At 43.4% G+C, this 14,417-nt stretch overlaps 1 protein-coding gene and 1 long non-coding RNA gene across 5 annotated transcripts; one reads left to right on the top strand and one right to left on the bottom strand.

The window, feature by feature from the left end:
* Positions 1 to 663: 663 nt before the first annotated feature.
* On the bottom strand, positions 664 to 7,377 carry SRP19 (signal recognition particle 19). Of its 2 annotated transcripts, XM_069775908.1 has the most exons (5): positions 7,240 to 7,377; positions 5,463 to 5,538; positions 4,354 to 4,425; positions 3,055 to 3,166; positions 664 to 1,990 (listed from the first exon to the last, which is right to left on the bottom strand). In XM_069775908.1, exons 1-5 carry the CDS (start codon positions 7,281 to 7,283, stop codon positions 1,857 to 1,859), a joined length of 438 nt encoding a protein of 145 aa, XP_069632009.1. In that variant the 5' UTR covers positions 7,284 to 7,377; the 3' UTR covers positions 664 to 1,856. The 2 variants fall into 2 exon arrangements, with proteins under 2 accessions (XP_069632009.1, XP_069632008.1); XM_069775907.1 differs by lacking the exons at positions 5,463 to 5,538; positions 7,240 to 7,377 and adding an exon at positions 5,230 to 5,436.
* Positions 7,378 to 8,673: 1,296 nt separating this feature from the next.
* LOC138683692 (uncharacterized) lies at positions 8,674 to 14,335 on the top strand. 3 transcript variants are annotated; one of them, XR_011323104.1, is made up of 4 exons: positions 8,674 to 9,209; positions 9,803 to 10,019; positions 10,654 to 10,791; positions 11,067 to 14,335. It is a non-coding gene; the product is annotated as an uncharacterized lncRNA (long non-coding RNA). The 3 variants fall into 3 exon arrangements; XR_011323103.1 differs by lacking the exon at positions 10,654 to 10,791; XR_011323102.1 differs by having other exon boundaries at positions 10,654 to 14,335.
* The last annotated feature ends 82 nt before the right edge of the window (positions 14,336 to 14,417 follow it).

Raw genomic sequence — 14,417 nt, 5'->3', positions numbered from 1 at the left:
CTAACAACCTCCAACCACGTCCAGTTGTCTTCTGTAACAAAAAAACTCTTCAGATAGCACCTGTTCCTGCTGTTCCTACCCCATGTCATTTCATTAACTCACAGAAATACCATTTACCCAACTTCTCAAAGTTTCAGCATGTTTTCAAGGCCAGACACTCCAAAGGTAGCTCATGTAAACTGTTACATCTGCAGAAAAAAACTGAAGACATTTGTGTGTGACCACTGTCAATTACAGCCTTAGAACACAGAATTTCTTCTCCTAAGCCATTCTATTTTAGAGTGCCTACATACTGCTGCCCTCACACCGGTACAGGGCTTGGCTTGAGGAACTTCGTCATGAGAATGAGAACACTTCCTCCTCCTTCATTAAATAATGCAACACAAGAACCACGCTTACCAACTATTACAGACAGGAAATACAATTGACTTTGAACTATTCACAAGTCAGGGCCTCTATGCAGTTGCACTATCGGTACCTATCAGCATCACCTTCAAGGGGCACTGGTAACTCACCATCTATTTGAAAAAGATGCAGTTGAGTGGAACAAGTAATATAAGAACATAAGAAAACTCAAATTACAATCACAAGTAACTTCAGCAGAGACATTGTCAAGAGCTTTACCAAGTTTCATTTCTTTAGAAAAGTCATTAAATGTCTAGATACATTTTGAATGCAGTTTATTTTTAAAGTGGGAAAAAGTTGATGCCATAGAATAGTATACCTGATAGACTAACGAGACAAATCCTGAAAGAGAATACTGCCACATAAAAAATTTATCAAAAATAATCCGATAACTTGTTTCCAGCAGTCATCTGTGAAAGCATTCAACTGACTTTGTTTTCATATAGTAAGGATTAGAAAACTCATGCAGGATTTTTGTTTTTAAATCAAAACAGGTACTGCTGCTTCTTTTTTAGTCTCCTTATAGTAAACTACCCCTCATTTAATTTGCACAGTACATTTCTTAATTACTTTGAAGAAGCCTTGCTACTGGACAGCTGTTCTGACCAACTCATCTGCTCCAAATAACCTTCTGTCCCTGTCTGCGTACGACATAAAAAAAATATTTTAAGTTACCTGATATTGCAAGCCTCAGATATCAGAAATAGTATTTGACTGGCAGAAAACAGATCCACATTTCCTAAGCTCTCAAACAACCACCTAAAATAGGATAATGTAGTATCCCATATTATACAAGAGACAAAAGGGAGATTTTTTTTCAAATTATCTTAAAACTTTACAATATTATCCTTACAATGTATGTCACCAACTTCTTTACAACAGGCTGTGGAGGAAAAACTAACACTTTTGGAAAAAGTATTCTATAAAATTACATTTTTTTTTAAAAATTAACATGTCACCTTTATTAGTACACTTGACAATTGTGAAAGATTATTAGCAAGGGAAGTTTACAGAGCCAGCAACTTCATCGATCTACATTTTTCTTTTAGTGGCAAAGACCCTCCAGAATGAAGACTATCACCTCACTAGCATAGATAAATGGTTTACTAAGGCAACCAGTTTTCAGATATCTAGTCTGCATAAGAATATTTAATTATTTATCAAAGGCTGCATATTTCTTCTCCCACCCACCCCATTTGCTTATGGTTTTCCACTTTTAAAAGTGGATGCTAGCTTCAGGCTTGCAGATTGTGTGTGAAGACAGATTTATTGTTATACATATGCGAGGCAGCTTCATGCATTCCAGTTCCAAGAAAAGCAGGCAGTTCTATTCAGCTTCACCTATTCATTTTTTCCTCATGTATTTCACTTCAAAGTTGCAGCAAGTGAGCGTCCATCCACATTTTCCCTAAGTACAACTATGTGACGTAACCGTTATTCCAGACATGAGGTCATTTCTTTTTCTTCCCTTTACCTTTCTTGCCTCCCTCTCCTTGCTGAAGACTTTGATCGTTACTTCCTATTTTTTGGGTTCTTGTTTTCAGTTTGGGAATGGTTTCCGCAGCATACAGCATCACCGATTTACCTAAAAATACAGGCAGAGATCAATGCACACCTTCTATGTTAAGAACATTTGCATCATTTTCAAAGTCAGAAACTTTAGCCCCACTTCAGATTTCTGTTAAACTAGGTATAAAGCCTAGGAGTCCTGCTTCCTTCCTTTGTGTAGCTAGAAGTTTGTGAAGAACTCTTCTCCCCCCGCCCCGCCCAATTTTAAAAAAGTGCAGGACTGATAAACGTGACAGCAGACTGCAACAGGCACATAACTGGACAATCTCCAAAGCATCTACACCCTTCCTGTTACTCTTTCCCTTCACCTCTTAATGGCCTAAAATACCTGGGACAGAATGATCAGGCAAAAGCTGCAAGCATTTTTAGAGAGCCACTGCTGTCCTCCAGCAGGAATATGGTTTTAGATCGTCTCTTTCTGACCAACAGCACTCTTATGCTAGATTCAGTATTCTTCTTGCTCTTAAGATATATACTTCAGATATATATTTGCTTCCCTTTTACACACTGGTTAATTTTCAGGAAAAATGCAAAAGACTGTATTACTTGTCATTCAAGATGAACTACTCCTGTTAATTAGTTAAAGGGAGCTGCACCTTTGTTAACTTATGAAAATGGCCAGCAGAAAGCTCAACTGAACTCAGTATTGTGTTTTATCGATTTGGCATCCATACTGATGCCTAGCTGATGCATGTAACCTCAGATAAAGGTGGAATCGAGCCATTTTAATACCAAATCCTCTGGTCAACAAAACAATAAGCCAGAACTCAATAGCTGCTTTGCTCAACATGGCAATCATACAACGCTCCTCACAATCCCCTCCAATGCAACCACTGAAGAAACAGCGGAATCAAAGACAACATTCTACAAACTCCACTCAATGCTCACAGACCAACTTGATTTGGTTCACTTCTACAGGCAAAGAGATTGATTTAGTTGACTTACAAAGGCAAAGAAATTTAATATAAACTTGTAAAATTTGTAATAGTACAACTAATTAAACAATGTGGTAACATAAAATAAACAAAGTCTTTCTGTTTTGTTAACCGATGAAGTGCCTAACCCAGGTACTCTACTCACGTGTTGGAAACTGAGGTAAACATGGGTTGCCATCATCTTGTTTCAGCTGGATTCGTACTCTACCTCTGTACTGAACATCTCTGTTCCACTCTCTAGGATACATCTTATTTTTCTGTCATACAAAAGGAGAAACTTACTGTAATCAGTACTGGAATATTTTCTGCAAAATTTGTCAGGCAATTGATCTAAGTCATAGCAGCCTGGAATTCTGAACAGATGTAAACTATAACCATAGCTCTCCAACAGTGTCATCGACCATTTAGCCATTGCAGTAGTATCTAAAGCTATAGCACAACTTTTTCAGAAGCACTGCTGCAACCAGCTACTGGTACTGAACAATTTAGTGAGGAACCTGCTACAGGGACTGTTCTACTTCCCCACCAGTCTGGACTGCAGTGACACAAGTTTTTGTTTCATCTCCATCGCCACAAACCCTTCTGGATACCTAGAGACAGTAAGTCATAGGTCATAGTCTGAGGCCCCCTGCTTTTGGATACTCACAGCCTTCATTTTGATTAAAATGTTACAGGTTTCTTACTGGTACTGGCTATTTCACAGGCTGGTGTGCACTAACAGGAATATATTTGAGCTCTTCTAAAAAGCAAAGTGATTTTGCGCTCAGTTTTGGATACCAGTCACACTCTTAGATAAGGACTTAAATTATTCTTAGAAAATTTAACAGTATTTTAAATTAATAATTACCTCAGAAAACAAACTGAAAAAAGTTACTTCTCTAGAAAGCCAGACTCATTCCCTAAGAAAAAAACAACTTAAACTATTTAAAGAGCAAGCAGGTATTACACTAAAAAAAAAAAAAATTACATTCTCTGCCTAAAACTTAACTCCAAAGGACTCTGAAGATTTCAAGCATCAGAATCCTATTCCTATAGGACGCTCATTCCAAAAGGTAACCACCCTTCATTAAAAATATGCCTTTTTAAAAGTTTAATTTGCAGAGTTGCAGCTTGAAAAATTAGCTTTTATTCTGACACACTTCTAAGCATCTAGGATAGTCTTCTCAGAAAGACAGTTAAATAACAGTAATCTTTTTATAAGCTTAAAAGTGGCACTGTCTCAGAGATCTGGGTTTTCCAACTTCATCATTATGGTCAGCTTCTACTCAAAGCAAGCAAATATCTTGGCTGGTAACAAAAAACTTCTCAATTGTAATTTATCCTGTCCATAGGAAAAGTTATAATGAAAGAAGAACAGACACACATAACAAGTTTGTGGGGGTTTTTGTGGTGGGTTTTTTTTTCTTTCCTTTTTTTTTTTTTTTTTTTTTTTTTAATAAATTACCTCTAAAAGCACATTGAATCCAACGGCTGCACATACATCTTGGATTTCCGTAGATGTAGGATTTTCAACAGCCTGTTAAAACAATGTATTACAGTTAATTACTTTTCAATGATGCTATACAGCAACAGTTAGCTATTTCCCACCCTGTACTCTGTAACTAGAAAAAGCAGATGAGGAAAGAGAGGGCACTTGAAATAATGACAAATCTACGCAGAAGTCACCTGTGAGTGCTCCTATGGTCTAGAAAACATAAAAAAAAAAAGAAGAGGTAAGACATCAGTAAAACAGGAAACAGATGAGACAGAATTAATTAGGGCAGGGGAGCAAGTAGAAAAATTGCTTAGGAAAAGTAATTGAAATGAAATAACATTTATTATATTTACAAAAAAAACCCCATAAGCCATGAATCAGCAACAGCAAACTTATAGCAAGGACTGAAGGAGAAAAGAATGGAAACTTTCTAGGCACAGGGCAGCAGATTCCTTCCATAGAGAGATCTTTGACTGGCAAACTTGCATGGTCAAGAAAGACTTTAACCATTATCAGAAAAAAAACCCAAACAACCAACTCTAAGCAGTGAGAAAAGCCCTTTTTATATTCCCAGCACTGCTTGCTGAAAATGTTACAAAGGACTGAGGTGATCAAAAGCTATTTCTGGACAGATTAAAAGCAACAACAACTACCGAGGCTATGTGCCACACGCAATTGTAAGTTCCATCTTTGAGAGCGGCAAAGGGGACAGGGCATATAGTACAGGCATATATAGTCAGTCACCAAAGAACAATCATTAGCTAGCTATTCTTTTCTGCATCGCTTTCTAATTTGGCAAACTACTTATGTAGGAGGTTGAGTGCATTAAATTTCTCATTACTTCACCTGCTTGCCAAAGGTGCTGCTCATATGAAAGTAGACACTTAAACCCAGTGCTCTTCTACCAAATTTGCATGCTGACTCTAGGTTATCTTCAAATACACTGTAATTTCCAGTTATCGAGCTACTTGCCATGGGGGATAGGAAAGATCAACAGCTTGAGATTTATTTTCCAACTCTCTACACACTACTGCGTAGCAAAACAAAACATCATATTTCCCTGCCACCCACAAAATTACTTTGTCTATAGGTATCCTTCTTCCTTCTGCTATTGTCTTCTTGTTATTCAAATATGCTGGATAAATACAGATGAATCTAAAAAGAGAAAACAGTGAGTTTCAGTAAGTAATATCAACTCCTTAATTGCTTATGCAGTATTTTCCTAGTAAAACAAAAAGTAAATCTCACAGCTGCAACACAAAAGTTCCCACAGCAGCTTAGAACAACCATTTGTTTTCCCTAGACCAATTAGTAGGATGTTGCAAAACCCCATTTTGAGTTATCCAGGACACTGCACGACCATTTGTCAGAAATATTTTTTCTACGACACCATTTTTTGGGGCACAGTGTGTACAAAGGATGGCGCTATCTATCTTGAGAAAAAAAGAAGGCTGAAAGAGAATGTTTTGACCCATTTCTTAAATCCCTGAAACCCAGAAAGAAACATATACGTTTCCCTGAAAAGAATTAAAAAAGGTTTCCTGAAAAGACTGTAGTACACCAAGTACACAAGTTCTTAACAGAAGCAAGAAGCGGGTTATTTTTGCTATGGATTTGCTCCTCCCCCCCCGCCCCCGGCACATAGAACAACCCACATTTGGGTAAGTTATAAAGCCTCCGTAAAACTATGCTTAGAAACTGAAAAGATTTTTCAGTAGATTTAAACCCGTCAAGCACATACAGGTGGCAAGAGTAGCAAAACCTCAATTGTTCTTCTTATTAGAGAATAAAAAAAGCAACTAGCTGAGGCTTACAAGGAGAGGCTGAAGAGCGCCGACATTTGAATGAGGAGCCATGACAGCATAAGAAAACAGGGAAGTGGAAAGCGAGCAACTAATTCGGAGCAGGCTAATGTTCAGTTAGTTGGAGACTGACAAGGACCACTGATCCTTACTGCCCCCCAGAAAACACTTCTTGCTGCCTGTAAAGCTAGCCTCGGTCATCCCGACTCTTGCTACTCTTTTTCTCCTAAGTATCTTTCCACTGGTATTTTCCCCTCTTCGCTGCAGCCCTCCTTCCGCGCCCACTACTACTTCTGCGAAAGCGGCAGAGTTCTGCACAGGAGATTTTCGGTCCCGGTACCGACGCTCACAGCCACCGACACACTCCGCCGCCCACCTCCTGCTCCCGCTCCTGCTCGCCTCAGCTGTTCTGAGCGACACCACACGCGGACCGAGCCACAGCACAGCACAGCTTCGGGCGCTCCCCCAGGGGAAACCGCCAAACCTCAACCTCCCCCCTCAACACCTGCACTGCAATAAGCCTCCTCCGTGAGCACAACGGCAACCTGGCCGCCGGGAATGCCGGCGGCGGGGACACTGCCGGCTGCCCCCCTCGCTGCCCTGCACGCGGGCTGCAAACCCGACCGCCGCCTCCGGGAACCGGCCCCGCTTCGCCGCGACGCGGGCTATTCGGCCGAAACGCAGCGTGCCAGCCCGTATCCGATTCAGCGTGCAGCCATCTTACGTGACGTGTTATTGCAACAGACTACCGCACGTACTTGCAAACGTTGTTACAGCTGCAAGCCGGACCCACCTCCCGCCGTCCCGAGCCGACGTGCGCCTTCGCCCCCCGGCCCGCCAGGCCGGCGCCAGCCGCGCGCCGTCCCCCTCAGCCAGCCCGAGCCCCAGCCCGAGCCCGAGCCCGAGCCCCAGCCCCAGCCCCAGCCCCTCACGGCCGGCTGCAGCCCTCAGGCGCCGCCGACGGCGTCCCACGCCGAGGAAGGGCGCCGGCAGCCCCCGGCGGGAGGGCAGCGGCTGGGCACGCCGCTGCCTGGGAGGGCACAGACCACGTTACCTCTCCTTGTCGGCCGGAGACGCGGCGGTGGTGGCACCGGCCATAACACCTTCACCACCGCCGCCGACCCGCACCGGCCTCACTGCTCTTTCCCTTCGCGAGGAAATCCCGCCCCCGCCCCTCCCCGTCCTGGAATCCCATTGGCCGGTGCTGCTGCCTCTAAAGCCCGTCGCCCTCGAACGCGGTCCCGCATCACTGCTGGCAGGCCCCGCGCGCTGCCGCGCATGCGCCCTCGCGGCGCGTGGGTGCGGGGCAGGCTGAGGAGAAGGGGCCCGGGCGGGCTGGGCTGGGGAAGGCGCTCCGCGGCGCCTCGGGCTGCGAGGGCGCCGGCGTCTCCGTCGCCAGAAGCGTCGTGCGAGAGCGGAGTCGCTGCGGCGGCACGTCGGAGCGCGTGAGCCGCGCCGTCCGTCCGACCGACCGGCCGGCCGGCCCGCCCACGCAAACCCGCAGAGACCGCGTCCGGGCTGCAGCGCGCAGAGCCAGCCAGCACCCGGTTCAAGCCGGCGGGCGGGCGGGCTGGCGAGCCCCACCACCGGCGGACGGCCGGGGGGCCGCACTGGGCGCCGGGGAGCGCCGTTCCCGCTCGGGGCCCTGTGCAGGGCTCCGCCGGGAGAAGGGGGCGGGGGGCCTGGCAGCCGCAGCCACCTCTGCCTGGCACGCCGGGGAAGCGTGCGGGCTTAGTGGTGGCGGGGGAGCGATGGTATGCACCCGGAACGCGCTACGAGCGCTAGTCAAAGATAAGCCCAGAGCGTGGCGATCAGCGGCGCAAAGTCTGGTGGGAGGTCGGTAACTAGCAGTGTACCCCAGGGGTCAGCGCTGGGTCCAGTCCTGCTGAACAGCTTCATTAGTGAGCTGGATGATGGGGCAGAGTGCACCCTCAGCCAGTCTGCAGGTGACACCAAACTGGGAGGAGGGGCCGATACACCAGAGGGTCCCGCTGCTGTCCAGAGGGACCTGGAACAGGATGGAGAAATGGGCCAACAGGAACCTCACGCAGTTCAACAAGGGGAAGCACGAAGTCCTGCACCTGGGGAGGAACAACCCCAGGCACCAGTACATGCTGGGGGACACCCAGCTGCAAAGCAGCTTGGCAGAACAGGACCTGGGGGTCCTGGTGGACACCAAGTTGAACGTGAGCCAGCAGCATGCCCTTGCTGCAAAGAAGGTGAATGGTGTCCTGGGCTGCATTAGGAGGAGTGTTGCCAGCAGGTCAGGGGAGGTGATCCTTCCCCTCTACTCAGCACTGGTGAGGCCACACCTGGAGTGCTGTGTTTGCTGCTGGGCTCCCCAGTTTGAGAGAGACACAGACATACTGGAGAGAGTCCAGCAATTGGCCACCAAGATGATGAAGGGACTGGAGCATCTCTCCCAGGAGGAAAGGCTGAGAAAGCTGGGACTGTTCAGCCTGGAGAAGACAAGGATCGGGATGGATCTCATCAATGTATATAAATACTTGCAGGGAGGGTGCCAAGAGGACGGAGCCAGGCTCTTGTCAGTGGTGCCCAGTGACAGGACCAGAGGCAATGGGCACAGGCTGAAACACAGGAGGTTCCCCCTGAACATCAGGAAACACTTTCACTGTGAGGGTGACCGAGTGCTGGCACAGGTTGCCCAGAGAGGTGGTGGAGTCTCCATCCTCAAAAGTCGTATGGGAATGGTCCTGGGCACCCAGCTGTAGGTGGCCCTGCTTGAGCAGGGGGGTTGGACCAGATGACTTGCAGAGGTCCCCGACAACCTCAACCATCTGGTCACTCTGTGAATTTCACAGGGCACATTTTGTTCACTGTTGCACTCACCAGTTAAACTGCATGCAGCAGCTATGTAGCAGACCAAAGAACTGAAGGTATTTATTCAATATTTATCCATGTTCTTATGGTTTTTTTTCTGCTCCACCAAAGCATCTAGCTCCCCACGATGAAATACAGAAGAGGAGCATGCTAAGACCCAGTGCAACACAGTGATATTCCCAGGTAAGAACTGCCAAGTACAGTTCATGAAAACGTGGAAGAGTTAAGAGTTATGGAGAAGCTTCAGAATCGGGGTGGCATTTGGCACTGATTAATGAGTTATTTGTCTATTCAATCTTTTGAATGATGGTCAATTTTGTTGTCTTCTGTCCTTGCTCTCATTGTGTCAGAAGTGAATACACTGTACAAAAGTACTGCAGAAAATACAAACAGTACAACTGTGGGGCCTCAGCAGTAGCAGCTTTTGAAAATGTAACTACGGCTGTCTGGTAGCAAGTCTGCAATTTGGCAGTGCCTCACAAACATGACTCAACAAGCTCCTCAGCTAAAAAAAAAGAAAAATTATGTAAACAAGGTGTGTCAAGTTATGAAGGAAGCTTTTGATGCAATAGTTGTCCAGTGCTAAAGACAGAGTTTTGGAGGATTATCTCCCAATTACCATCAAGCTGGCTGATACAGAGTTAAGTGTACCCCTCTAAGAGATAATTATTAAAAATAATTACTTAGACATATTTTTTTGCTTAACAACAAAATGTTCTTATCTTGTTAACACCAGCTTGGTAATGGATCTCCTATGTTGTTCCTTCTTTGCACAGAGTTTTTCTTTTAAATCTCCATTGCATATACACGTTCATGTGTCTATTAAATGACTTTCCATTGAGATTGGCACCACCTAAAAAAGTGTTAGAGCTGCCATTACCTTGGGTGCTGTTGTCCTACTGTCCAGGTTGTCAGTGCTTACATCTGCACATCAGCCACAGTGGCAGAAGCTTGTCCTGTCAACTGTTGTCACCTGCATTCAGCCAGACAGAGGTAGGCTGTAGGGGTGGGAAGGAGGGAGGTGGGCAGGTCAGCAGCATTTGTAGCCTTGGCCTACAAGTGTTCCACCTGCATGCCCCCTGCATGGCAACCGCATCCCACAGTGGTGGCGGTGTGCTCCCCAAACACCAGGCTGTAGTCCCTGTCCTTGTGACTGGGGAGAAGAAGGTCTTAAAGCTAAAAAAGGCTTCAAGAACATTGACACCATTTAATCCTCTGTGACCATACATACAACGTGAACTGTGGACACGCTGGATTTCATTACATATTGATTGCGTCTCTGTGCAGGCATGCAGTGTGCAGGGCGTATTTATGATCTGACCATTGCGTGAAACATGGTCATCGCTAAACCACATTACAAATCAAGCTTATTGCCGTTTGTTTTTTTCAAATAATATGCATAGCCATTTCCTTCCGGGACACATAGGTTTGAACCCACAAAAAGGGTACAAACACAAATCTCCCTCTGAAGGACAGTGCTATAGCAGAGTTTAAATCAAAGAACAATCTAGTGCTTTTAGGAAAAAACACTAAGAAATATTTATTTGGTATTACCACAGCTTCACATACAATTAAATAAAAAACAGGCTAAAACTTAATTAAAATTTACTTCTTTTTTCCCCCTTAGATTTCTGCAAGGTTTTTAGTTTCTCAGTTACTTTGTAAAGCAATTTCTGGTCCATAACGGGCTACCACTGAACATCACCTTGAGAAACACACTGCTCTGATATCAGGTTAAATAAGGCATTAAATACAGCTGCAGTTTGTGAGTGGCACAGTACCATCGTTGCATATTAATATTGCTCTCAGTCCACTTAGGACACTGAGAAAGATTTTATGTATTTGTTTAATGTTGTTGTATTTGACAATTGCACGGGGTTTTTCTTCCTTTGAATTCATACAATTTCTTAATACCAACATATTAGATTAATGGCTTCTCTTTTAAAACAATATTTAAACTTACTGTAACAGAACAAAAGCTACACAGCCTGTATCAGTATTTGTGGCAATGACAAAAATTATTTTCCACATCTTTTTCAGATGGAAAAATAATTCAAAAATTGTTGGAAATGGAGTTTGTGGAGTTACAGATTGGATCATATGGCATACATGACTGACCACAACAGGGGAAGCATGTCGTCTTTTCTGCAGATGCTATTACTGCATACCAATCTCCTTTACTGGTGCTAGAATTCACAGTATCTTGAAACTAGCATGCCTAAAATGAAGCACTGGCTACAGATATGTCAATTTAATCCCCATCATCACTGTAGAATGACTTCATTGAGTACATGGCATCCAGTCACTGCATTCGTTCTAGTGCCATAAGAAATACACTTCAGACTTGAATTCTGCATATTTCTAGCCTGAAGAATTTAGAGACAGAAGTAGGTCACAAAGCACACTAGCTCGGGCACGCTGTAGGTGCATGTGCTTCCCACATATCTGCTGTCCCTGACCTCAGAAATTGAATGATGAAGGAATCAAAAGCTGACACTTTTTAAACATTTTAAAGCAGTATGAAGAGAAAGTATAATTGCTGGTGAGGATAAGACTCATGTACATCTGCAGCAAAATTTCAAGACTGCAAATAATGCCTTTGGTTAGTAGCAGGCATACTGGTGTCTGAAAGCTGCATGTAACTTCGTGAGGTTATTCCATTTGCTGTAACTGCAGTGGAAGGGGAAGTCGCAGGGAATGAGCACTGCACTACAAGCATCTCAAGCAGAGAATTCCCTCAGCGCATAAACTGTCAGCAGCAAGTCAGGTGTCTTTAGTCAGACTCTGTTTTTTACTGTTTGGGTTGTCTGGGGAAGAAAAATAGCAAAAAAAACCCAAACAAAACAACCCAGCAACAAGAGCCCTGTACAACTGTGAAACAGAAATTCAAAGCAGTTGTGGTACAGGCTGGTACATTTCACCTAGGATAAATGCAGGTGTCCTAACTAGAAGTGGGAACCCAAGAAAATGTAGATGGTTTGAGGAGACATAGTTTCTCTGTGTTTTACTGGGAAGTGTCATGTGCAGGTGCCAGTTTATTCAGACCTAGCTTACATGTTTAGTTTTCTTTAACCTGATGTTACACTGCATAGTGTAAACATGCTAGAAATGCCTATATAATAATTGGACTAGTGAGGTCATTTGGGAGGAGGTGTATTTTCAGCTAGATTGGTGAAAGAGCTCCATAGTGGACTGCAGATAAAATGCAGAACAAAGAAAGGGGACATAGAGTGAAATTGTGGTTGGTTCAGTAGACATTGAAGGGAAGGGGGCAAGCTGAGAAGGATTTTCTCCACAATCTTTGTAAGCAAGGATTCCAAAAATATCTTTTTAAGTAAAATACAGGGGCTGGAGAAAAAAAAAGAAACTGTTCGAAATGGAAACATACTTCATGAAATATGACTCTTAAGGTGGAAGTGATAGACAGGTGTGAACTAGGTCTGTCCAACAGAGGATAGAGAGCTAAACAGCATAGAGAAGAGAGAAAATAATGCTGCCCTTCATTTAGTTTCATAAAACTGGTATTTACTTATCATGGAACTTCAACATGCAGAATTAACCATACCCCTCCTGGTATGTGCCACTTTGAAAAGACTGTATATACCATTTTCCCTAAAGAAGTGGTTATTTTAAATCCAGACTACCCCAGTTCTTTCAGTCTTAACAATCCAAAATCGTATCTTCTACATAAGTGTTTTCTGGAGCCGCACTACCTCGTGCCTATCCTACAGAGACAACAGCTATACAGCTTTATTAATCAGAAACATCACTTTTGCTCATCTCAATGGTAGAGGCCTATAAACAATCCTGATTGTGCCTTTTTAAGGCATGTGGGATGTTCTAAGCCACATTGGGCTTACTTGTTTCAATCTGTGAAGTGCTGCATCATAAGAGCAGCTGAGAATCACAAAGTGGCCTTGAAACTGTCATCCTGACTTGTATGCTGTTCAGAGCTAAAAATCTTTTGGATTATGTCACCTAGACCCAAGCCTTGACTTACATGAATTAATTTAGAAAGCACAGCAGACAATATATACAGTATTTCACTAAGATACGGGGAGACTGTCGTTCACCACATTGCCAAGACTCTTATCCAAATCCCTATTTAGCTGGCAACAGGAGAACTGGCGAAGTGGAAATAGAAAAACAGGGATTTCTACCCATCTCTCATTCCTTCATATTTGCAAAGACTATGTCTCTGAAGTATAGACCTCAGATTTTACACCCAGTCATTCCTTGGCCTTCTGTTTTAGCCTTGTAGAACAGCTGACAGCTGTGTAAAGTCACAGCTGTGTACAGTCAGTTTGTAAGATCAAAAGGAGCCATCAGTCATCTGTGTGTGACAGAGTAATACAGTATTTGCACTGAATCCATAGCTTTCACTTAAGCTAGGGGATTTCTATTTGTAAGAACTCCAAATGACTTAAAACACTTAAAAGTATCAATCCATTGTGGTTGTTCAACTGCTCAATTATAGGAAGAAAAAAAGATGTCAACTCCCTTTCATTACATAATGGAATAATAAGATTTTTTTAACATGGGAGTTTTCTCACCATTCATATTATGGCTTAGTTTTTACATGTACCTGCCTGCTCTTTCATAACTACTTGCACTCTAAATGTGTGCCATCACAGACCTTACCAATAATCTAAGTAAGATACACAAGCAAATCTGAATTCTGTGTTATGGTGTATTCAAACTGCCTTTCCCCCCCTGCCCCAAACAATATTCTTTTTGTACAAACGATTAGTAGAAGAAGGGACAGAATTAGCCATAATCTACCTTCATTTGTAGTAAATGTAATCACTCAAAATCTCCCTTGTTTTCACAATCCCTACTGACTTTAAACTGCAGGTGATAGTAGCAATGCTCTTTTTAAATTCTGAATAGAATTGTGTATATTACCAGCAAGGCAATTTCCTTTTCTGCATATAAATTGAGACGTAGTGCGTATTTCTCTAGAACACTTCAAAAATAAGGTACCAGCTAATCAGTCCTGAAATTAGAACTCTTCTCAACTATGAAACACAGTGCTACAAATACTAGAAAACAAAGGATCTTAGTAACTCAACAACAGTGCTTTTTTTTAATAGTTTAAATGCTTCTAACTCAGTCAAAGCCTAAAGTGAATGTAAGAGTGCAAAATATGCATGTGTATATAAATACAGGTTTGTGTGTGTGTCGGGAATTAATCAACCTAGGTCTCTTAATAGTCTCTAATGCATTCATTATGGAAAAGACAGACTTTGGAATTAACCCAGTCTCTGCTGTGCTTATGAGTCATAATGAAATAAACCTTCTTGCAAACCTCTTGTCAGTAAACAGAGAGATTATGGAATTACACTGTGCCGGACCTAGATTTTTTGTTTCGTGCAGTTTGTTCCAAAATGA

This window comes from Haliaeetus albicilla, chromosome Z (assembly GCF_947461875.1).
Source record: "Haliaeetus albicilla chromosome Z, bHalAlb1.1, whole genome shotgun sequence".
Classification (NCBI taxonomy): Eukaryota; Metazoa; Chordata; class Aves; order Accipitriformes; family Accipitridae; genus Haliaeetus; species Haliaeetus albicilla.
Note: the sequence above shows the minus strand (reverse complement) of the source record. Positions and strands in the feature narration are given on the sequence as shown.